Genomic DNA, 22860 nt, shown 5'->3' with positions numbered 1-22860 from the left:
AATAGTTGCACAGGCTCTTACTAATGGTGGAATCCAGACCTGCAAACCTGTTCATTCTTCCTCACCTGCTGGCTGTGAACATCCATACTTATGGAAGTACCCTAAAGAAAACAATGGTCTCATCAGGGCGTCTTTACCCGGATGCTTGACCTCTTCTGACTGCATATGGTAGTGTTTATGTGCATTTTTCTGGGGAAATGCATCTGTATCTTTATAGGTACTAAATAAAAGATTAAAAACAACATGTACCCCCCTCCAAAAAGAAAGATGATCAAGAGATGGTTGGAGGAGGGAAGGAGGGAAGGGAAAATGGATGAAAGAAGGAATTTAGGTGACATGTGTCAACTCCACACAAGAAATGTAAACATTATAAATACACATGCACTAAAAAAGATGATCAGAGAAAAGGATAGTGCTAGTTTGTTAATAATAAAAATTTTACCTAATTCAAACGTCTCTAAACAACCTACTTTCTAAATTTAAATTAACTTAATTCTGTTATTTAGGTTCATGTTTGACCCTTTTGTATGGTTTTAATTCTTCAGTCTTTCAAATGTATCAAACATCCCTCGACAGAGGAACCTACTTTATAGTAACTCACTGCTGATCTCAACAGGGGGATCTAGTGTATGTTAACTATGCACGAATTGAAGACTTCTTTAAACTGGAGCAGGACATGAAGATTAATTGCTCTGGGAAGATTGTGATTGCCAGATATGGGAAAATTTTCAGAGGAAATAAGGTACAGGTCATCTTTCCTTCTCTTCCAATATAAAGTTACCTGACATGTGGAACTGTATTTTTTAAAATTTCTGAGGGCTGTGACCACTTTATATTTTGTAAATGCCTACATTTCAGACCCAACACATGTAGCAACTTACAGGCAGTGGTTTTTTTTTTTTTTTTTTTTTTTTTTTTTTGTCTTTTTCATTTTTATCGGTACCAGGAATCGAACTCACGACTGCCTGCTTGCAAGGCAGGCGCTTATGCCGCTGAGCTAAATCCCCAGCCCCCAGGCAGTGGTTTTAAATCAGATCACCAGAATTCAGCCAGTGTAGGGCAGCGTGGACACAGCAGATTTTTTTTTATTCCATATCGGTGATTTTTCATGTGACTACAAAAAAAAACATGCACTGGGTTTCTTGTTAACTTTCAATGTCTTTGTTTTAAATATTATCTTGAAAAACATTTGCTAAATTAAATTTGAATATTAAATTTAAATTGTTATAAATAATGGAAGAAATTTTCACATAGCTATTTTTGAAGTTACTGTTGCTTGATTGGTTATTTTTTTCCTCTTGTGAGAATGAAATTTGAGATACTTCCCTTTAGCCATGTATCAAATAGGAATCCAGCCCGGGAGTCTTCTTGCTTACTGCACTTCTGGACTCGTGGAAGGAAGCAGCAAATACTTGCTGACACAGCAATTTTCCAAATCCGCTGCTTTGAGGGCTGATCCATTTTTAGAACGTGAATTAGAAAAATGCAAAAGGCAATTCTCTGTAATGCATTCCTTGTTAAGTAAAACAACAAAGTGTTGGAGACAAACCTCCACTACTGGTTTAAATATATGTTGGGAAACCAGTGTTACCAAATCTAGGCAAATGGCTTAAATAAGAAAAGGGCGCCTGTTTTCTAGGTTAAAAACGCTCAGCTGGCAGGGGCCAAAGGAGTCATTCTGTACTCAGATCCTGCTGATTACTTTGCTCCTGGGGTGGCATCCTATCCGGATGGATGGAATCTTCCTGGAGGTGGTGTCCAGCGTGGAAATATATTAAATCTTAATGGTGCAGGGGACCCTCTCACACCAGGTTACCCAGCAAATGGTGAGTGGTCAGGCCTCAAACATTACCAAAAGTGTAACAGCATTTTAGGTTTCCTTTGATACAGTGTACTGAGAATATCTGTTTTTTTAAAAACTTGTATTTTGGAACATACACAGTTCAAATATAAGATTTTTTTCTAGCTAAACAATATGGTACATATACTATATAATTCATATCACTGGGACAGAACATAAGAAACACGTATATAAAAATTTTTGTACCACCTTATAGGAATATTGGCAGAAAGTAGGGGTAAGAAATACAGATAGACACATGACTGCTCAAGTCAGATTTTGGTGTCACATGAGAGTTTTATTGACAAATTCAACCTAATTTAATAGTTTTCAGTTTTGGAGTTTTGTTTATGCTCATTTGTTCGATTGCTTTTCTAGTTCATAAGAAATAGGAAAACAAAAAAATAGAACAGAAATTCTTATATAAATTCATTAAATGGCAGAGTATTCAGTCTCCCAAAAGGCACATTGCTTGTGTTACTATACAAAGATTACTGTCCAGGAGTAACTGTCCGGGTGTGTTTCCTAATGCCACCACTCTGTGTGTATTAACCTTAGGGTGATAGATGGCGGGGTGGTGGGGTGGTGGTCATGATCTCTATTTGACAGGGGCGGGGAAAGTGAGACTAGGAGAAGTAAGCAGTGTCCCCAAGATAACCACACCCACATGGAGAGCTGGGATTAAATACAGGAGTCTGGTTTCAGGGCTTCAGCACCATGCTTGTCCACTGTTGAAATAATGCCTTGCAAACCACTAATAAAAAGAACTAAATTATTTTGGATGGGCTCCACTACCTGATGATGATTACAAGTATCTGTGATCATTTATTTCAAAACAAAATTTGTATAACATAGACAAAAGTTTGTTAGAGTATCTGTGGCATTTATATATTTATTCATCTGGTTTTTCTATCAAGTTGTAGATTTCCTTAGGGCTTATGTGTATTTTTGGCTTTATAAATTCTCCTAAGAACAGTGTCATAGATTGTTTTCTTTTTTCACATAACACATACTGTTCCATAATAAAGCAATATGAATCTGCCTGAACTTTACTTACTCTGCTATTTTATTCCCAAATTTTAAAAAGGTGCAACTTCTCAATTGTTGCCTATAAAGAGCTAAACTCGTGGAAATTACAGAGATCAGCTGAAATATTTCTGTTGATGATCTTTATATCTAAATTAGGGAATCTTAGAGGAAAATATATTATTGTATGGGGCTAACATTTAATTGAATTCCCTTGTGTTCCATTACATTTTTTTCTTCTTTTTTAGTTCTGATTACTAGGTAGACCTCATATATAGGAAAATAGAGATAGTAATCACCATTTTGTCTACTGTTTTGACCTATTCATCTTACTCTCACTCAGTAACAGTGAACCTTTTAGGACTTTTAGTGGTGACAGACAGACCACTGTGGCATGTGTGCCATGGCCTTTCACCACTGCTCTGAAAATTAGAAAACAAGTTTTATCCAGTATGTCATGTCATTTTATCCATAAAAAATAGGCTTGTATAATTGCCTAAATTTTTAATTAGGTAATTTAAGAACTTAGAGGGAAAAAGGAAAAATATAGCTCTAATTTTTCTTAAATTTGAAAAATTGTATCAGAATATACTTACTTTGCAATAAAGTTTGCATACACTAGAATCCATAGTTCTTGAGTTTAGTTTTGAAAAATTACATAAGTTTTGAAAATTGTAATCAATTTTGGAAATCTGTGTCACCCAAAATAAAATGTCACTTCTATCACTTCAGAAAGTTCTCCTGTGTCTATTTCTGGTCAATTTTCAATGCACCTCTTAAAAGCAACCATTTTTTTATATCTAACAACATGTATTTGTTTCTGGCTTTGCACTTAAAATGGAGTGCAATGGTAGATGTCTTTTTGAGCAGAACTGCTTTACTCGGTGTAATCATGTGAGATTTTCCATGTAAGCACACGTTAGTTTTAATTGTTGGTAGCACAGTGTTATGGTACCATACATAAATTGGTTACTTGTCTTATTGTCAGAAATTTGTTGGATAATATAAATGTGACTGCTTTAAATGGTTCTGTAAGATCCTTTTGTGTATATAGATTTTTTTCATACTTCTTGTGTTGTGTCATAGTGTATATTTTAGTTTAACGTGGCTTTTCAAACTCTGACAAGCGATACACAAGAATTTTAATTGCTACACATTCTTGCCAACATTTGGAATTATGAATTTTTCACCATTGCAAAGTAGAAGCAAAATTAAACTGTGTTTAATGTAACTTACGGGTGAAAGGGATTGAGTTTTAATTGGAATGTATTCATTATACTTTCAGAATATGCTTATAGGCATGGAATTACAGAGGCTGTTGGCCTTCCACATATTCCTGTTCATCCAATTGGATACTATGATGCACAGAGGCTGCTAGAGTAAGTTCACAAGGAACAAACAGACAATTTGGATGATTCTCATTATTGGCACTTTCCATATGTTTGCTTTTATATACTTTTTTAAAGGGATACTGATATTTTTGGAGATGAGTGGAACATGTAGTTGCATCATCATTATATAGAATATGGATTAAGTTCTGTAGTGTACTTAATAGATGGGTATCTAGTGTATAGCAGCATGAAAATGAATCTATCAGATCTCCAACTGCAGGGGGTGTAATTGATCCATTTTTCCAGCCACCGTACTTTGAAACCCCTCATCCTGTTTGCATCCCAGCTGTGCTTCCTCTAGGTGATCCTAGGCAATGACTCAGTGAGGCAAGGAGGCTAAGATGAGTCTATTCTGGGAGGCACAAGACTTTTAAGATGCGAAACGCTGGCTTGTGGAGTCCTTAACAACTTTGCTCTACTAGATGGTGCGCCCATGGCTCCATCTCTTCTTCCTTTGCTCTCTCCTTTCTGCTGTGTCAGACTTGCGTTGCATGTTGATAGGTTCCTTAGCCTTCCCTAGCACCCTGCTTATTTCCTTCACAAGCTTTTACTGGTGCATTTCTTTTATTTTCTACTTCTTGAAGAATCCAAAAGGATACAGTGTGATAGCTACTCATATTTTATTTTTGAGTCTTTGTCTCTTCTTTCTCTGCTTTTAATACTGAAATTTCTACAGATGCATTATTGTTTAAGCTGACATGGACCCGCTTTCCCCTTTCCTCCCTAGTTCTTCTGTCCATCTGTCCTTCCTTCTCTGCTACCCTTTAGGAGGGGAGAGCACAGATTATTCTGAAAGCATCCGTCCAGTTTGTCCTTTTTCTTTTTTGAGTTCAAAGCATTCCTGCCGTTAGTCTAGATTTATGAGAAAGCATTTTATGACTCCTTCATTGCAGGGCCCTCATTTTTTATAGATGAGGCGGTTGATATGCAGAGAGTTGGGACTATGTGTCCAATTTAAGGACAGTCTGAGGAAGTGTGCTAATCTTTTTTTGTTTTGAGGCTCTTATGCGTCAGCTCTGTATTCTGTTTCATATGTTGTAGTTGTTTTTATATGTATCTTTTTGAGTGGCTTATAAACTCTTGGGTAGAAATACACAATTCTCATACATATTTTTTATTCCTTATTGAGTAGAACATAGCACATTTAGCATAGTAGATAGTAAATCTTTGCCAAAGGTCAAGTCAAAATTAATATGCTACAGATTACCGGTTTTTAAATTCAGTACTATTTATACATATTTATGGAACATCAGTCTTTCAAGTCTTGTCAGAGATGTATTTAAATTTTATTTATATTGTCTAATGTTCTTAGGGTTTGATAATTTAATATTCAATGCTTTCATTTTCATTTTCATATTTATTAACTTATTTTGCTATACTGGGTATTGTGACCAGGGATGCTCAACCATTGAACTCTTATCTTCATATATTTTTATTTTTTATTTTGAGACAGACTCAAAATAGTCTTTGAGTCACTAAGTTGCCTAAGCAGGACTGAAACTTACAGTACTCCTGCTTCAGCCTCTCTTAGTGCTGGCATTACAGATGTGTACCATTCTGTCTTCATTTTTTTTAATTGATGGAATAAGGGATAGACCTAAGTACATGTCTGTCTCAGTAATATATATTGAGTAAAACCTTCATTTTTTCCATGCATGTGTTGTATTTCCTTTACTAATGTGTTAGATCATTGTATGTAACTATTATATTTTTTCTAACCATCTGTTTACCTTTCCTTGTGGGACCAATTCAATCTCAGCATTTTATTTTATTGTTTTATGATTTAGATGATTCTCATTAGTGGCAGTTTCCATATGTTGTGCTCATTACCCCTGTTGTTTATAATACATCGTTGCTTATTCTTCCTGATTATTTTATTTTTTATGTTTCATTTTAAAAAGGAAACAAATTTACAAAACTAAGAGGTGGAGAGATTTACAGCAAAAGTTTACTCTTTATGTATTTCTACCCCAAAGAAAACAGTATTATTAGTTGATAATATTGCACAAATATTTTTGGTGTAATCATACACATTTGCCTTGTACAACTTTTTGAATATTTAATACTCTGATGCTTTGATGGATTTACTTTCTAGCTACAAAATACTTCTAATAATACTTGATGCTCTTTATGTGAAAATATAAATAACTTTATAGTTATTTACTTAAAATTCTGATTTTTAGCTAAATTCCCTAGTGAGACAGGCAAAAAAGAGAACAAATTTACTCTCCTGTAGAGCTCTTTAAAATCAAATATTATGTCCAGTTATTTTTTTCATGAGAAGCTAAACTTACTGATTGTTTAATTATTCGAGGTCAAGCATTCACATTGCCTCAAGCACCTATATACAGAGAAGGGAAAAACCAGGAGCCTGTAGCATGTGCCCCTCTCCAAAATGTAAAGTGCAGGGATTTATGACAAGAAAACCGTGGAAGATTTCAACTCCACATTTCATATTTAAACGTTTCAGTATCATTTCAAGTAACATTTATCCAGGCATTATTTATGGAAATGCATTTAAGGTTTGGATATTCTTTCTTAATGGCAACAAAAAGGCTCTTGCAAGCCCAAACGAGTCTGTTTCTGCCTTACAGCTGGACTTTCATCAGCACTTACAGTTAAGGTAGAAATTATGCACTTTGAATCCTGGGTTAGTTTCCTAAGTTTGTCTGTAACATATTCGTTTGTCTGGTGTGATTCACAGAAGGCATGTTTAATGTTCACGCCCAAACCAAGACTTAGGTGGTCTACGCTCTGAATACAGTGAAGACAGACACGGTAAAGTGAGGTGACAAGGACTCTAGTTGCCATCTTGCCAGTGGCAAACCTTAGCGTGATGTTTCTTAGTCACCTGCCAAGACATTACTGGGGGCTACTGGCACATTGTAGCTGATCACTTAGTCCACATCTTCACATTTAGAAAAATAGCGTGAAGGTTTAAGGAGCTGTTAGTTAAATCTTTCCTTTACTCTTGTCTTCCTACCTATGTGTGAGAAAGTACTGTAAAGTTGGCTAGATACATATTTGAGAATAGGGTTATTAGAAGGAGAAATAACAAAATAGAAAATTTCAAAGTGGTAGACATCAAGCTTTTTTTTTCGGAGCATGTTCTTCGGAGCACTTTTAATATAATTTATTATTGGATTCTAGTAATAGAGAGTTCAGATTCATGCCAGTAGGTGCATGACTTCAGGCATATTATCTAATCTTCACCTCATGATGCTCACCTGTAAAGTGGGAATAATAATAAACATTAAGAGGTTTAGTAAGGGTTAAATGCTGTATATAAAGCTCTTTGTACTATCTGTCACTCACAGAAGCTATTAAAAGCTGATGCTCAAAAAAGAAAATTGTTGGACATTTTAACTTGTTATGTATAGATGTTTCTTTCTGTGTCCAACAGACACATGGGAGGCTCAGCACCACCAGACAGCAGCTGGAAAGGAAGTCTCCAAGTGCCCTACAACGTGGGACCTGGCTTTACTGGAAACTTTTCTACACAGCTAAGAGATTTTAATTCTCTTACATGGACCCTTTAAAAAAATTATGATAGATACTGTAAAATTTGCCTAGTTCTAGCAGGAAACAGAACCAGAAGTTGAAGAGGGCAGTTATTTCAGATCATTAAAACTGGCCAGTGTAGATTTTGCTTTTGTACATTAGAAATTTTTTAAGCAGCGATGGGAAATTTCAAAACGTGTGCTGCTAATCTCTTAGCTAATATGTTGATGTATGTGTCCTTTATGTCTGCATTAGGAAAGTCAGGATGCACATCCATTCCAGCAGTGAAGTAACCAGAATTTACAACGTGATCGGTACCCTCAGAGGAGCAGTGGAACCAGGTAAGTGAATCATGGGCTCAGCAAATACTGATTGAGCTAGGGATATGTGCCGTGTACTGCTCTAAGCTCTGCAGTGCAAGGGGAACGCAGAAAAGCACATCTTTGCCTTCACAAATCTACCTAAGCCCAAAATAGATAAATATTACTTATTATTGTATTGTTATGCATGTTGTAAAAAAAAGGAAAGTGAATGTTTGTGCAAGGTTGGGCATGTGACCAAGGTGAGTGCTAACTGTGTGTTTCAGTTGAAGGGTCAAGGGAAGGTGAGCAAGGAGAGAGAGTTTTGAGGTATTTTCTCTGAACTTTCTGGTTTTGTTTAGCGTATACTTTGCATAATGACATATCTTCATGGTGGCTATAGCTATCTGTACAAGAAATAGCACTCAGAAAATTAAGGTAAACTTGAATTAAGGAATTCTTTATACAATTTTATTTTATACACTATAGTTGATAATATATAGACACATAATTTTTGTGTGATTTTGGATGACATGCAGATTAATAAATTTTATATGTGGTCTTCACTGTGTTTCTGTGTCTGAAGAACTAGTTGATTATATGTCTTCCCAAATCGGATACAATTAAATTGCCTGTTACTTACGGCATATACATTCATTTAAGAATCAAGAATAACCTTACAGTGATGGTTGAACAATATGTAACCAGACCTTTATGCTTACTGGTGTAGGACCGCTGTGCTAAACATTGGGAGCACTGGGATTTTAAGAAACCTGGGACAAATGGACAAAACTCACAGTTTGGCAATGGACCCCACATAAATGTGAAAAGATCTGGAGAAATCTGAGATCTGACCAGGCAGAACAATTCTCCTGTCCCATAGAAGACAGAGAAAAGTTCATAGAGGGGGAGAAGTTTTTGATCTGTACCTTGAAAATCAAATCAGAGTGGGAAGTGGTGAACTCTGTTCTCTTCCTCTGAAACACAGGAAACAGCGTGTGAGGGGTGAAGAGCCAGGTTAGGGTAATTTCATACTTTCCTGCAATTACTTCTGTGCTTAGTCTTGAAGTATAATTCTCCTGTAGGACTTTCATGCTTTCTGCAGATGGAGGAAACATACCAACATCAGAGCCAAATGATAAGTTGGAAGAAGCCTTCAGGAACCTTGTTGTTTTCCTTGGGTTCTGAGTCCTGTGTGTTGAGACATTTGCAGTTTGTGAGGTGATTAACCCAGAATAACGGGTAATCGTAACATGTTGCTTTTCAGATCGGTATGTCATCCTTGGGGGCCACCGGGACTCGTGGGTGTTTGGCGGCATTGACCCTCAGAGCGGAGCTGCTGTGGTTCATGAAATCGTGAGAAGCTTTGGGACACTGAAAAAGGAAGGTAATAAAAACGAAGAGGAAAGACTTCCTTTTGAGTCTCAATTTCCTCTTCTGTAAAGTGAGTCTAAAAATACCACTTCAGCCATTACCAGGTACTGGTGAAAATATCCACACACGCATTAATGTCAGTTAATTACATTGTGTACTTATTTTTCACTTATAGAATATTTGTATTTTGGTGTGTATATATTAAGGTATAATCTGAAATAAAGGAATGAAGGAATTAGGTGTTTTAACTAACCGTGAAGATGAAAGCGAGAGGGGCCACAGCCCAGCAGTTGAAGCCCACGCTGCCCGCAGAGTCCACTCCCCAGCTCCTCTGGCCCCATTTTCTGTCCTCTTTACAACATCGATTCATTCATTTTAGAATCTCCATATAAAAACCGAAATAAAAACTTAGTTCATATGATTACCTGTTGAAATGATTATTACACAGTGAGAGCAGAAAATCCATTCTCTTTACTGATTCTGTAAACAAGGTTTTGGGAACTATAAAATGTAAGCCATATATTTTTGAGCAACCATAAAAAGGGTAAAAACGTCTTTAGTTTATTTGATAGTCATTTTCATAGGAAAACACAATGTTTGCATGTGTGAACTATTTTGAAATCACAGCAAGCAGAGAAAGATCTATCTAGTTATTTCTGCTCTCATTTTAAGGATAAGTTAAGCAAGATGCAGCAAATTAAGTGATTTTCCCGGGGTTATGTAAGTCCTCATACTGTCTGACAGAGTGAGAAAATAGATTTCACACTGTAATGTATAGCTGCCAGTCCACAAAAACCTGTCACCTCTGTTTAAAATAAAATGTAGAAGACTGGGCGTGGTGGCACAGGCCTGTAATCCCAGCCTCTAACAACCGAGGTAGGAAGATCGTTGCGAGTTCAAGACCTGCCTGGGTTGCAAAGTGAGCTCAAGGCCAGCCTGAGCTTCAGACCCTATTTCAAGAAGACAAAATAAAGTAAAATACAGAGTGTCTATCATTTTTTGCTTACAAAACTGTCATAAGAAACCAAAGAATTAGCGATCTAAATTTATATACTCATGAGTTAGGTACTATTTAGTCTTACTAAAAAAAGTTTTATGATATTTCAAGAAAATTCCTGTGAAAAACGCAAACCATCACTATAGTGGTATAGAGTAGGTTATAGGAATGAAATGATGAGGAAAATTATATAGGAAATTTGAATAGTGCATTAAGAAATATCACAGAAGTGAAACCCTGGGTCAACAGCTATAGTATAAATATTCTTAATAAACACACTTAAGACTTTTTTTAACATAATGACAACTAAAAATTTTTGAAGCATTTATTAATGCTTTAGAAGCAGTATTTTCCATTTAATCTTCCCAGTAGTCAAATGATGTCTTCTCCTTCCCTCTGTTATTTTTCCTATACTGGGAAGAAACAGAGACTGAGTCTGAGTAAGTTCCCTCTCTCTGCTAGTAGGTGAGAAAACCAGAACAAGATCTTTCTTTAACTAGGCCAGTATTTTTAATTTCCAAGTCATATGACTTCCCTCATGAATATTCAGTTTCCCATAGCAGCCAGCATTGCCGTTGCTAACTAAATCCCAGTGGCTACCTTTGTCAAAGAAGAAGATGAAATCACACGACCCGTTCCACTGAGCAGCTGTTCACAAAGTATCAGAAAGGGAGCGGTCTGCAGGGTTTCTCCCAGCTGGCTTACTACCCTAACACTGGCAGCACCTGCTGATGTCATCTTTCACGTTAGGCAGATGTCGCCCTGGTGGCTTCTGCTGCAGTCAATCGGAGTAAACCTGCTATTGGAATATCTTAGGACCTTGCAAGATTTTCCTGTGTCTACATTTTCCTCTTTTTAATACAATCATGCAGTTTTCTTTTGAAAGTTCACCTTTAAAGTCTTTCAAAAAAGAAATTTGTAAGTTTTTTGTTTTGTTTTACCACAATTCATGCTTCTAGCCAACAAATGAAATTCTTGTTTTTATTTTCTCACCCATTTAGGCTTCAAAAACGTCTTGTGTTTATTATGCATTTTCCAGCACTTACGTGTTTGTATATGTATCCATATATTTTAGGATGGAGGCCTAGAAGAACAATTTTGTTTGCAAGCTGGGATGCAGAAGAATATGGTCTTCTTGGTTCTACTGAGTGGGCAGAGGCAAGTTGGTAATTCCCTACAAATTTCCCTAATACCAAATAAAAAACAAAAGGAAAAGAAAAACCATGTTAGGACCTTACTGTCAGTCATATGAAAAAATGCAATGAAAAAACGTTCAAAGTTTTTTCCAAAAACATTTGAAGCAGCATAAAGTTGTTCAGAAGTCAACAAGAAAAATCATCTCATCTAAAGAACTAAGTTTGTTTTGAACATTTTTAGAGATGCAATGCCAACTGTTAAACTTAACTTATCTTCCTGGGCATGGTGGTATATGTCTGTAATTCCAGCACACCAGAGGCTGAGGCAGGAGGATCACCATGAGTTTAAGACCAGCCTGGGCTACATAGTGAGTTCAAGGACAACCTGAACTATATATAGTAAGACTGTGTCTCATAAAATTTAAATAGATAATGAAAATAAAATTAATTTATCTTTATTTTATAGGAGTTTCATAATAAATAGATATGCTAGAAGCCAAACAACAGTCCATGCTTGGTTTCTATCATGATTCTGTTGTGCTTGGAAAATTGTTGCAAATACTAACCATCCTTAAATGCCCCTTTGGCTTGTACAGTAAATTATATAATTTTCACAAATACAGTAGCTTATAATGATCCACTAGATATTAAATAATGTTAAAAGTGAGGCAAAATGTCCCATCTCACCATATTTAGTATATCCTTGAATAGTAATTTTATCTGCGTTTATTATAGCTTTACGTAATAGAAGTGTAAGATATAAAGTAAGTATATGTGCTGTGTATACCTGCTTGGCTCCTATTATGGTCCAGATGTTATATAAAACTTCTTAAATTTCAAGTTTCTTTGAGAAAGATAGTGCTCCAGTAGACCTAGCTGTAGCTTTTACGAACAAAATGCATGCTGGTGTCAGGAAGAGCCTATTTTCAGGGTGTGATTTGTTTCTTTCAAGTTATTTATATCGTTAAGGATTGAATATTGTTTTCCATTTTTATCTCACAGTAAGAATCCTTAGGAAATTACATGTTTTGGAGAATCAAAATCTTGATATCTCAAAAATAAGTTGCTACATTTGTTGTGTTGTAAAAAGATGCAGTTATCAATTGTAACCAGTAGGTGGCGGTATCCTACAAGAGAATTTGATCACATTCCTATGATTTAACTTCATTAATTTTTCAGCCTTTGACTTTCAAATAGCTTGTTCCTTGTGAAGCTAGCAAGGTTTTCTGCTGAAAATAATGATATGTTTGAGGGTAGATTTCCACTTAAAAGTCTCTTACAGCATTCGCATTTGTTGAGTGAATGTTTTGAAGGGCAAAATACAATGCAGTTAAAAAATTTCATTCCTTTTCCCTTTGCTACCTATAGGTGGATAGTTTTATGTTAAATGTGAGTTTAAAAAGTCTTGCTTATTGTTTAGCACTAGTAATATGTATGGGAATTTTTCATATCGACTCTCTTGTGAATCCTGTGTGTCAAATTTGAGGTTCATATGAGCCAGCTTAATTTAGAACATTGCATGCAATAATTATAGATTCTGCAGAAACATGAATATAGGTTTATAGTTGTTTTGTCTTTTTATTATAGGAGAATTCCAGGCTCCTTCAGGAACGTGGTGTGGCTTATATTAATGCTGATTCTTCTATAGAAGGTAAATATTATTGGCTTCATTTAAAAAACATGGTCATGTTAGAAGCAGCCGTTTCATTAGTAAGCCAGGTCCTCGCAGAGGAGGTAACCCCTTAATTTGTCATCAGGGAATCTGCTGCCATCTTTGACTGAGCTGTGCATAAGCACTAGAAGAATTTTTCTTTGTTTTTGTTCTTTGAAATTATCTATTTGCTTTTCACTGCAGAAAGCTGATTCAGGAAAGCAGCATTTCTTTGATTAGTGAACACTTGTTGAATAAAGTCATTAACTTAAGAGTTTTATGATTCAGAATGGAATATTTGTAAGTATCCTTTGAATTTAAGACTCATCATGATATCACGTATGCCAATTTTGTAAAAAATACTGATTTCCAAGATTTCATCTTTCACCAAATGTTTTTAGTTTTGCATTTTTCTTTAATTTAACCAATAATCACTGAGTACATCTTCGGCAATGTACTTTTCCAAGCATTTGGGGGAGTCAGTGGTTATCAAAGAATGTTCTGAAATTTGGATTTTATGCTTCAGCACAGATAGTAAAATGTATCAGTCCTGGATTACAGTCTGTGCAGGCACTGTAAGAGGGATTTAATCAAACCGCTCTGGGATTTCAGAGGCGAGAATAAGAGCATCTTCAGGCAATGGATGGCAACTGATGGAAAAGAGAAGGAATGTGGCTTTCGTAAGCAGAAGGTTAGACTAACGGCTCTGTTGGGTCGGTTTCCACTAAAATGGAACAGAGCTTGTCACTGCACCCCGGCCTCATGACGCTTTTCTGTTCCTCGGTGCTATGCAGCATTTGAGGTGTTACCGCCCGCCGTTCTCTGCACTCAGGTTAATCTGTGGTACACCCTTCAGTTTGATTCTTCCCATCCTTGAAATGTTAGCAGTCAGCAAAGCTGTAACTTTGTGGCACTCATTACTTACATTAAATCAGTATTTGTTTTACAAACTGCCTGCCTTGTTAAACTGTAACCTTTATCAAGGAACAAGCAGTATTTTGGTTTCCGCCCCTGGGTTATTTCTCTCTCATTAAGAAAGTATCTACGGCATGGATGTAAAAAAATGGAAGAATAAACAAAATGAAGTTGTTAAAATTATTTTCTTTGGAGCATTAGAAGTATATTCGTGTCAACTTACTGGCGTAAATTTGGAGTCAGCTCAGCATGTACATTTTTTTCTTTGCCATTCTAAGCCACGCTGTCTCTGGAGTGAGTTTACACAGCGCGTTTCAGTTCTGCTACTCCTTAGATTGGGCTGATGGCCCAGGCGTTTGCGTTACGTTGCCTGTGCTTATTGCTGGCCCTGCTGTTTCCCACTTGTGTGACTTCTGTCACCTCTGCAGTCACCAGGAGCACTTACCTGAGAGACTGTTGTAAGGACAAAAAAGGTTTGTATTTGCAGTGCTCCCAGTCCTTTGCTTTGTGCAGAGTAAGTGTTCATCTTTCTGGTTATGTTACTCCTATTTAAACTAACTAATCAGATGGATCGTGTACGCTCCACAGCCTCGGTGGTGAACTGTGGCTCACATGCTGCAGCTGGCACACGAACCACACTGCGATGACATCACGGGTTGCCTGAGATGTTTTTTCTAAACTAAAATGTCATTGTGCTGGTTTAGTTGTGGTGGTGGCACTTTGTGATAAGCAAGTGGGTTTTAGGTTAGAGTTTGGGCACTTGGTCTGTAAAAGGTTCTCCATCATGGCCCTGCAGCATAAATACTCGGAATGTTTTTTTTTTTTTTTTTTTTTTTTTTTTTGAGAAAAGAGGAATATTCTCAGTATTGTTAGCTGTAAAGAATTGACATTTCATGCAGTTTTAAAAATCGCTGAGTTTACCTTTTTATGTCATCACCCAGAACTGTGTCCTCACAATTTGCAGAATGAAAAAACAAAATGTCACGTACTGTATGATTGGGACACCATTTGCCTCACTTTGTTTTATGTTTTAGAAAAATTGTTAAATATCCTTTCTCAGTACAATATGTAATCACTCTTTAACGTCTTACATTAGAAAATTTACAAGTAAAATACTCCCTACAGAAACCATTCTTAAACCCTTCTCTAATAGGGAGTAAGTCCTACTGTGGTCTTCAGCTTGTGGTGTTTCCCCAGGTTGATACTCGGATTCACGATTTAGCTCACACAATGTGCCAGCAGTATAGTGGTTACCATCTTAAATGTTTTACCTATTAAATTTTCTTTAGCATTCATAATTTCCCTGTGAGGTTAAGTGTTTTTATTATCTGCATTGTATTTAAAAGGAAACAGACTCAGAGAGATTAAGCAACTGTCCCTAGGCCACACATCTGGCAAGGGTCCAGCTTACATTCTGAACTAGTCGGTCTCAACTTTATCCTTGTAAGTTTTACATGCCATTGCTCTTGCTACCTCGTGTAGGTGTTTGGTACCATGTTACAGCTAAATAGTTGTACAGCTTCTGTTTCCTTCAGTGGTCTTTGTAGACATGTTGTACAATACCTGCCTTATCCGTGATCCCCAGTGATCTACTTCACTTACAAAGCAAAACAAGCTGAGCACAATGAACACAGCTCTAATTCCAGCTGCTCACAACACTGAGGCAGGAGGATGGCAGACTTGAGCCTAGTATGAGCAAATTAGTGAGATCCTGTCTCAAAATAAGAACATTAAAAGGGATGAGATTAGCTCAATGTCACTGATTTCAATTACCAGTACTGGGAGAAAAAAAAAAAAAAAAAACTAAAATGAAAACACAAACAAAGGCTTGACGGACTTCTGCAGGATATTCTGTAGCCCAAATATGAGGCAATTCTCTATTTCATTTTTCTCCAGTAAATATAGTTTTATTTTCATATCTCAATGTCTCAATCTGTGTAAGGTAAGAGGAGGATACAGAGCTACAAGTATAATTGTGTGATCCTAGAATATATGCACTTAAATTGTAATAAATACTGCCAAAGTACTCCCCTGTCGGTTTACACTCTTAAAGGCAAGTCTTTCATTTCTTATTAGTACATGTTTATAAGACATAATGATTGCATTCGCCGTGGGAAGGTGGTGCATGTATCTAACACATCTTAATTCTTTTTTCTCTGTCTTCTTCCCCTGTCCGCCTTCTCCTCGCCTGCTCTTGAAGGAGCACTTCTGTATTTACACAGCTACTTGTTGGTATTTATTTTTCCAGGTGAATTTTTGAATTCGAAAATCACCTTTCCAAATTCTATAACTTGGGTTGTGATTATTTTTAAAGCCTCATCTTCGGCTTTTTCCAGATACGGTTGTTAGCTTTGGGTTAGGTGACTTGGCATCCTCTGAGTGAGTCCTATGCTTGTGCCATTTCTGCACATTGGTATGGAGGCCTTGTCCATAGCTGGGAGTGCCGTTGCTGTTTGCACCAAGCTGCCAAAACCTTTGGGTTCTTGGAGACTCAGACTTAACTAAAGGCTTGTGATGCCCCCCGCCAGTGTCCCAGAGGCAGCAGCTGCCACCCCCACCCCCTGCTTCCCTCCACAGGCTGCAGGGCTCCAAGATGCTTCTCTGCACCCAGCAGCCCTGCCCTCCTGAGGTGTAGGAGGTGTCCTTTCTACTCTCTCCTGAACCAGCTAGAGAGCAGCTGCCTCACAAATTCTTTTTTACAAGGGATACACTATCGGGTCCTGACCTAGATCCCCGATCTCCCAAATGAGTGTACAGTGGAGGCTTAAATACATTGAGACAAGTTATATGATTTTAGGGCTCCAGGAGGGTCAAAACCCGTTAGCTGAGCTCGAGACTCTGAGGGTTAAGACAAAGACATCCTGGATCAGCCCACTTTTATTAGGACCAAGCACAAAAGTTGGGGAAACTGAGGAAAGCACGGGAAATGAGCAGGACCTTGGGAGTCATTTCAAAGACTTCTCCAAGTAGTAAATTACAGCAATTTAGGAGAACTGTTCTATCTCCAAGTTGACATTTATGGTAGGAGTGTGACTGCAGGAGTGAAATTCCTTCGCTGCAATCTCTATTTACTTAGTTAGTGTTGGAGCCAAGGTGTCTTCAGCTGTGGCCTTATCTTGCCCTCTGAAGTATCTCTGGCCTCACAGGCCACTGCAGGCCTCAGCCAGGACCAGTGATTCATAGAGGTTCACTTACTATGAATCAACTCCCGTCGCCAAGGCCTAGAACAGACGCACAGATAAACATAGAAAGCTAATTAGTAAAATTTAAATCCTACTCAGAGCCACTTCGTAGTGGTCTCCAACAATACATCAAGTCCCCCACTTAGGAGCATTCTAGCTGTTTCACAGATGCAAATGGACTTCCAGTTACAACACTCACAAATCGTGGAAGTAGCTCGTGTGTCTGCTGGGTGTTGTCAGGGTTTGTGCTTCTGTGCTTACTGTACCGTGTGATGGGGTACTGTTGTAGATTTACTGTATTTGGGTGTGTGCATTTGGTTTTTTTGTGCTGTACATTGTATGTTTGTATGTGAGGTATAAGCCTCACTTTGTGGAACTTAGGAGGGAATCCGATTTGTGAACTTTCTGCCAGAGCGGAACTTATTCATAAATCAGGGACTTCATGTACTTCCTGGGTAAATGCTAAATACTGAAACTGTTGTAAACATGGGAAGGACATGGTGGCGAATAAAAGACAGCACCCGCTCCATGAAACTTACAGACTTGTAGAAGGACTAATAACAAGACAATAAGTATTTAATGTATTAGATAGACGAGTAATGTGGAGAAAAATAGACCAAGGATTAGAGAAGGAAGTAGCCAGGCTAGGGCATAGAGATTGTGCCATTTCATGTAGCATGGTCAGGGGAAGTATCTCAGAAAACGTGAAACCAAAGAAGCAGTAAGTTATGCAAAATGAGGAAACTATGTGCAAAGATCCCAAGGAGGTATATTTGGGCAGAACGGGAGATAAAGATTTGGAGAGATGAAGTGATTGTTTCACATCTGACACTGCAGGCCGTGGTGAAGATCATGGATTTCACAGCGTGAGATGGGAACACTTGGAGTTTAATTAAATTTAGGTTTTAAAAGGATCGTTCTGCCTAGGGAGTTAGCAGTGGTCTTAGAATAACAAAATGTAACAATAAAAAACAATTCTATTTTTTCCTTATCTTTCAGGAAACTACACTCTAAGGGTTGATTGTACACCACTGATGTACAGCTTGGTATACAATCTAACAAAAGAGGTAAAAATAATTACATATAAGAAAATCTGTGTTCTACAAGTGATGCTTTCTTGAGATGTCACTACTTTTGTTAACACTGATGGTCTTTTAGAACGTGTGGTCTTTTTCATGTAACAAATATCCATGGAACATCACCTCAGCTTGTTTATGTACACCGCTTCCTCTCTTCCCACACAGCGAGGCAGCCTGCGGATAGTACTGTGTCTGCCGTCCCCCACTTAAAAATAAGGAGACCAAGCTCAAAAAATACTAGTTGCTAAAGTTACACAGCTTGTTCTGTAGCTGAACCAATTCATGGTCCTGCAGTCTAACTCTTTAATTTCATAACTGCATTATATTCATTGATTCCAAATAACTCAGACCAATGCACAAAAATAGCCAAATGTTCTAAATGAGAGTATGCATAAAAATACTGCCAGTTCATCTTGCCAATTTGGCTGAATTAAGAGACTCCTGGAGTGGTTATTGTCTTAGGGGCACTGCACTCATGAGGAGATTAATCTACCAGTGTTCATAGCTGAGGGGAAGCCCAGTCTGAGATGGATCACAAGGGAGTGCGCTTCTGGTGGGGGTATCTCCTGTTAGGCTTCTGCTTCCTGATCACCATAAGGAGAGCAGCTTAGCTGCACGACACCCTTCCACCATGATGTTCCCGCCTTGGAGCCAGCAGCCATGGACTGAAACCTCTGATACCGTGAGCCAAAATAAATTTCTCCTCCTTAAAATTGTGAGAGACAGATGTTTCATCAAAGCTAGAATAAAGCTGACGAATGGAAACACCAAATCATTTGGGGGCAGAAATTAGGTGAGGTCTTACTCTTCCTTTCCAGACTTACGCCTTGGACTGCAGTCATCCAGCCCCACTGAGGCTGGCAAAACATTTCATTGTTAATCTTGATCCTCTCAACAGCAGAAGGCATGGAACATGGCTGAGAGGTTATACATCAGTTCCTGTAGAATAGCATCTCTTCACTTTAATTCTTCATATTCCAACTCCGTTGTTCCTAATCCAGGTTAGCCAAAACTAAGGAGTTTTTGCATGCCAGATTTTTTTTTACTACTAATTAAGTGAAAGTGACTTGAACTAAAACGAAAAACAGCAGAAAAACCATTAATTAGAATTACCAGTTAAAGGCTGGGCACGGTGGTGCACACCTGTAATCCCAGCACTTGGGAAGCTAAGACAGCAGGATTGTTATAAGTTTGTACCATCATGGGCTACAAAGTGAGCTCAAGGCCAGCCTGAACTGGATAGCAAGATGCTGTCTCAAAAAAAAATAAAACCAACTAAACAAAAAGAATTACCAACTAAGTGTAATTTCCAGTAACAAATTAAAGTGCTTCAGAAAAAGATTGTAAATAAAACATGCATATTATTAAGCTGCGGTTTCAAAAGCAGAGAATTAATTAAATATTTTCTCACATTGGAATGGACAATTTTAATTAATTTGAAAACATGTACTTACTAGTAATTTGAGAGATCCATCATTTTCCTGCAGTTTTATCAATCACTATGTAACATAAAACTTTAAATATATGAATCCATGCTATTTCAGAGAATTACCACAATTCAGGTAATTTAGAATAAACGCTGAGAGAGCTTAGCAGTTATTGTTTACCAGTTGATTTGGTAGCATCCTGTTAAAATTGGTGAAATTTCTCAAGGTCAGACTTGAAATACATGATGCTGGAAGTTTTTTGTTTCATTTTTTATTTTAGAAAAATGATGTGCAGTTTTTTTAAGTTTTGCTGATAAGTTGAAATTTTAGTATATATTTGAAAGGTACATTTCTTATTTCAAAGGTACATTTCTTAGTAAAGTGTATTGTCCATGATAGCAAAGATTTGTGTAAATTTATAAACTTGAGTGAAGTATTATTTCTTTTTATTCATATTTTATAAGCTAAGAAGTTGGCATAAGTTCCAGTTTCCAACTCTCTTCACGCCCTGCAAATTTAACTTCTGTCTCTGTAAACATTTTTAGATACATCTGTTACAGCACATAGCACATTGGTTTCCACATTTTGTGCTGAACATTATATGTGTCTTACTGACGGACTTTGTATCCTTGGCATCAGCAAAAAAGCCCCTTAAATAGTGTAGGTACTCTTCAAACTTTTTGAATTGAATTTGATCAAAAATATTACATTTCACTTACTAAATTTTCATATCTAATTTATTTCTTAAAACATTTCATACCATACATTATCTAATTTTGCTAAATAGTTTTGGTACATAGAATACTGAATCTAGAATTCAATAATTAGTTACTTTGCTTCTTCAGTATTTTCTCTATGAAACCATAAAATGGATTTAAAGCCATGTGATTAACACAGTTAGAACAGATAACCACTTATTTAAGGAAAATATTAATTACAATGCATATTACTATGCATTATTTAAGGAATTTGACAGTCTTACTGTCAAGAAGCAGTATAAAAGAACTATCTTGCCTTAACCAGCTTGGTTCTTTTATTTCATTTTTTATGGAAAGCAGAAACATGTCTATAAAAGGAGTACCCTTCATTTTAGGAAACTGCACATATACAATCATAAATATGACTAACATTTCTGAAGACAATGGTTCAGTAATGTTGTGCCTCATGTTCGTTCCTTTCTTTTCTTTTTCTGATTTTTCCCTGAGGCTGGGAATGGAGCCCAGGGCTTTGCACATATTTGCCAAGTACTCACTGAACCATACATAGTTCTTAACTGACAGCTGATAACAGAGATCACATCTTCTGTCGTGCTGCTCTGCAGTGTAGCTGTTTACTCCGTTTAATGGACACTGGAGTTTGAATACTTCTGATATGTAAGGGTTCTCTTCCCTTTTTGATGTGTGCAGCTGCAGAGCCCCGATGAAGGCTTCGAAGGCAAGTCTCTTTATGAGAGCTGGAGTGAGAAAAGTCCTTCCCATGAGCTCAGTGGCGTACCCAGGTAAACACCCACTCACACTTTCTACTGAATTTCATTGTTGGGTGGAGTGGCTCTGAAAATAAAAATATTTTCTTTCAATCATTTATAAAATTTCAAAAAGATTCAAAATCTGCTAAAGTAAATTCAAACCTAGTTAAATCAATAGTCAAAAAACAAAAGATTCTCGTTACAATAATACTTACGATGTATGATAAAAAATACAGTGACTGTTTCAGTGTCCTAACAAATTATCAGTGTATAAGACACATCACCATTAATCTCCCTCCAAATACTCTGCCTCACCTGGGGCCCCTTCTTCTGGCATTCTTGCCACTGGTTCTGAAGCAGTTTTGAAAATCCTGTTTCTTGAGTGTTTTTAGTTTCACTGCCTGGCTGCCTTAATGTCCGAATCAGTTGAAAATGCTTACCTTTTGTGGTCATTGTAACTTCTGGGACGAGCCAGAAGTTGCCTGGTGAACTGAGCGGATGAGGACACACTGGTGTCTTTAGGGCGTGCCTTCCTGTCGGATGGTGCTCAGCAGCAGCACTTGCTGTGTTTTTTTTTGTCACATCTCATGGAAAGAGGACTTCCGATCTGTTTCACAATGTGGCAAGAATGAAAGGACAGTGGGACAAGGATGCTCTGAGGAGGGGGACAGTTTTGAGGCATACTAGTGACATTATGTCTTTTAGAGTAATCTTTACTTAAACCCACACTGAATTCTTTAATCATTTTATACTTTGTGTACTTTTAAAAATTTATAATGGAGATAATGATGATGCCCATTACATTGCTGTCACATTGTCATTGTATGGTTATTCTTTTTTGCTTAACATAGAGTTAAAATGTTATTCTAATAATATGAGCATCATTCAGCAAAAGATGAGGCACAAATATCTCAGTAGTTTATAAATGTAGTTATCAATAGTATGAATAATTTGAATTATTTAAAAGAGTTTATCTCTATATTATTTGAAAAAAGATTGCTTTTCACTTTATAACATACAACAAAGATAGATGATACGTAGAATGAATTAATCTGAAGGAAAACATTTTCCAACTTTAGGAATATTCTTTAACATATGACATAAAACAGTCACCTCACAGAATAGTTACAGAGAAGTGACTCTTTTGTACTTGATGAAAAACTTATTCTGAAATAATTCTGTTCTTTTATTCCTTAAGGATTAGCAAACTGGGGTCTGGTAATGATTTTGAAGTGTTCTTCCAGAGACTTGGAATTGCTTCCGGCAGAGCACGCTATACTAAAAATTGGGTGAGTCTATTTCTTTCTTTCTTTTTTTTTTTTTTTTTTTTTTTTTTGTCTTTTTCCTTTTTATCAGTACCGAGGATCGAACTCACGACTGCCTGCTTGCAAGGCAGGAGCTTACGCCGCTGAGCTAAATCCCCAGCCCCAGGTGAATCTATTTCAATAAATTCTTCAAAATTATGAATCCATTTGAACTATATAAAGAAGTTACTTCAAAAAGTGGCTCACTCGCTAGCATAATAGAAGACTTTGAAAGCAGAAGGAAGATGCTTTTGTGGTTAGTGGTCTTAATAC

General features: G+C 37.0%; 1 protein-coding gene across 3 annotated transcripts in view; it reads left to right on the top strand.

Annotated features, from left to right (window-relative positions):
* The window catches only part of Folh1 (folate hydrolase 1), a 43288-nt gene that overhangs the window by 12594 nt on the left and 7834 nt on the right, over nucleotides 1–22860 (top strand). For 2 of the 3 annotated variants that reach the window (XR_001200978.3, XM_003468600.5), the window contains exons 5-15: nucleotides 617–742; nucleotides 1640–1826; nucleotides 4152–4245; nucleotides 7661–7759; nucleotides 8014–8099; nucleotides 9325–9444; nucleotides 11504–11586; nucleotides 13152–13215; nucleotides 18312–18379; nucleotides 21225–21316; nucleotides 22482–22572. Coding sequence is in view for 2 of the 3 variants with exons in the window: in XM_003468600.5 (XP_003468648.1) it covers nucleotides 617–742; nucleotides 1640–1826; nucleotides 4152–4245; nucleotides 7661–7759; nucleotides 8014–8099; nucleotides 9325–9444; nucleotides 11504–11586; nucleotides 13152–13215; nucleotides 18312–18379; nucleotides 21225–21316; nucleotides 22482–22572 (1110 nt within the window). In the remaining variant the exon portion in view is untranslated. The remainder of the gene's footprint in view (nucleotides 1–616; nucleotides 743–1639; nucleotides 1827–4151; nucleotides 4246–7660; nucleotides 7760–8013; nucleotides 8100–9324; nucleotides 9445–11503; nucleotides 11587–13151; nucleotides 13216–18311; nucleotides 18380–21224; nucleotides 21317–22481; nucleotides 22573–22860) is intronic. The other variant, XM_003468602.5, reaches the window with a different exon arrangement.

Source organism: Cavia porcellus, unplaced genomic scaffold (genome assembly GCF_034190915.1).
Source record: "Cavia porcellus strain 051 isolate PalLab524CR breed Dunkin Hartley unplaced genomic scaffold, mCavPor4.1 scaffold_9, whole genome shotgun sequence".
NCBI lineage: Eukaryota > Metazoa > Chordata > Mammalia > Rodentia > Caviidae > Cavia > Cavia porcellus.
This window is presented reverse-complemented; position numbering and strand designations above follow the sequence as displayed.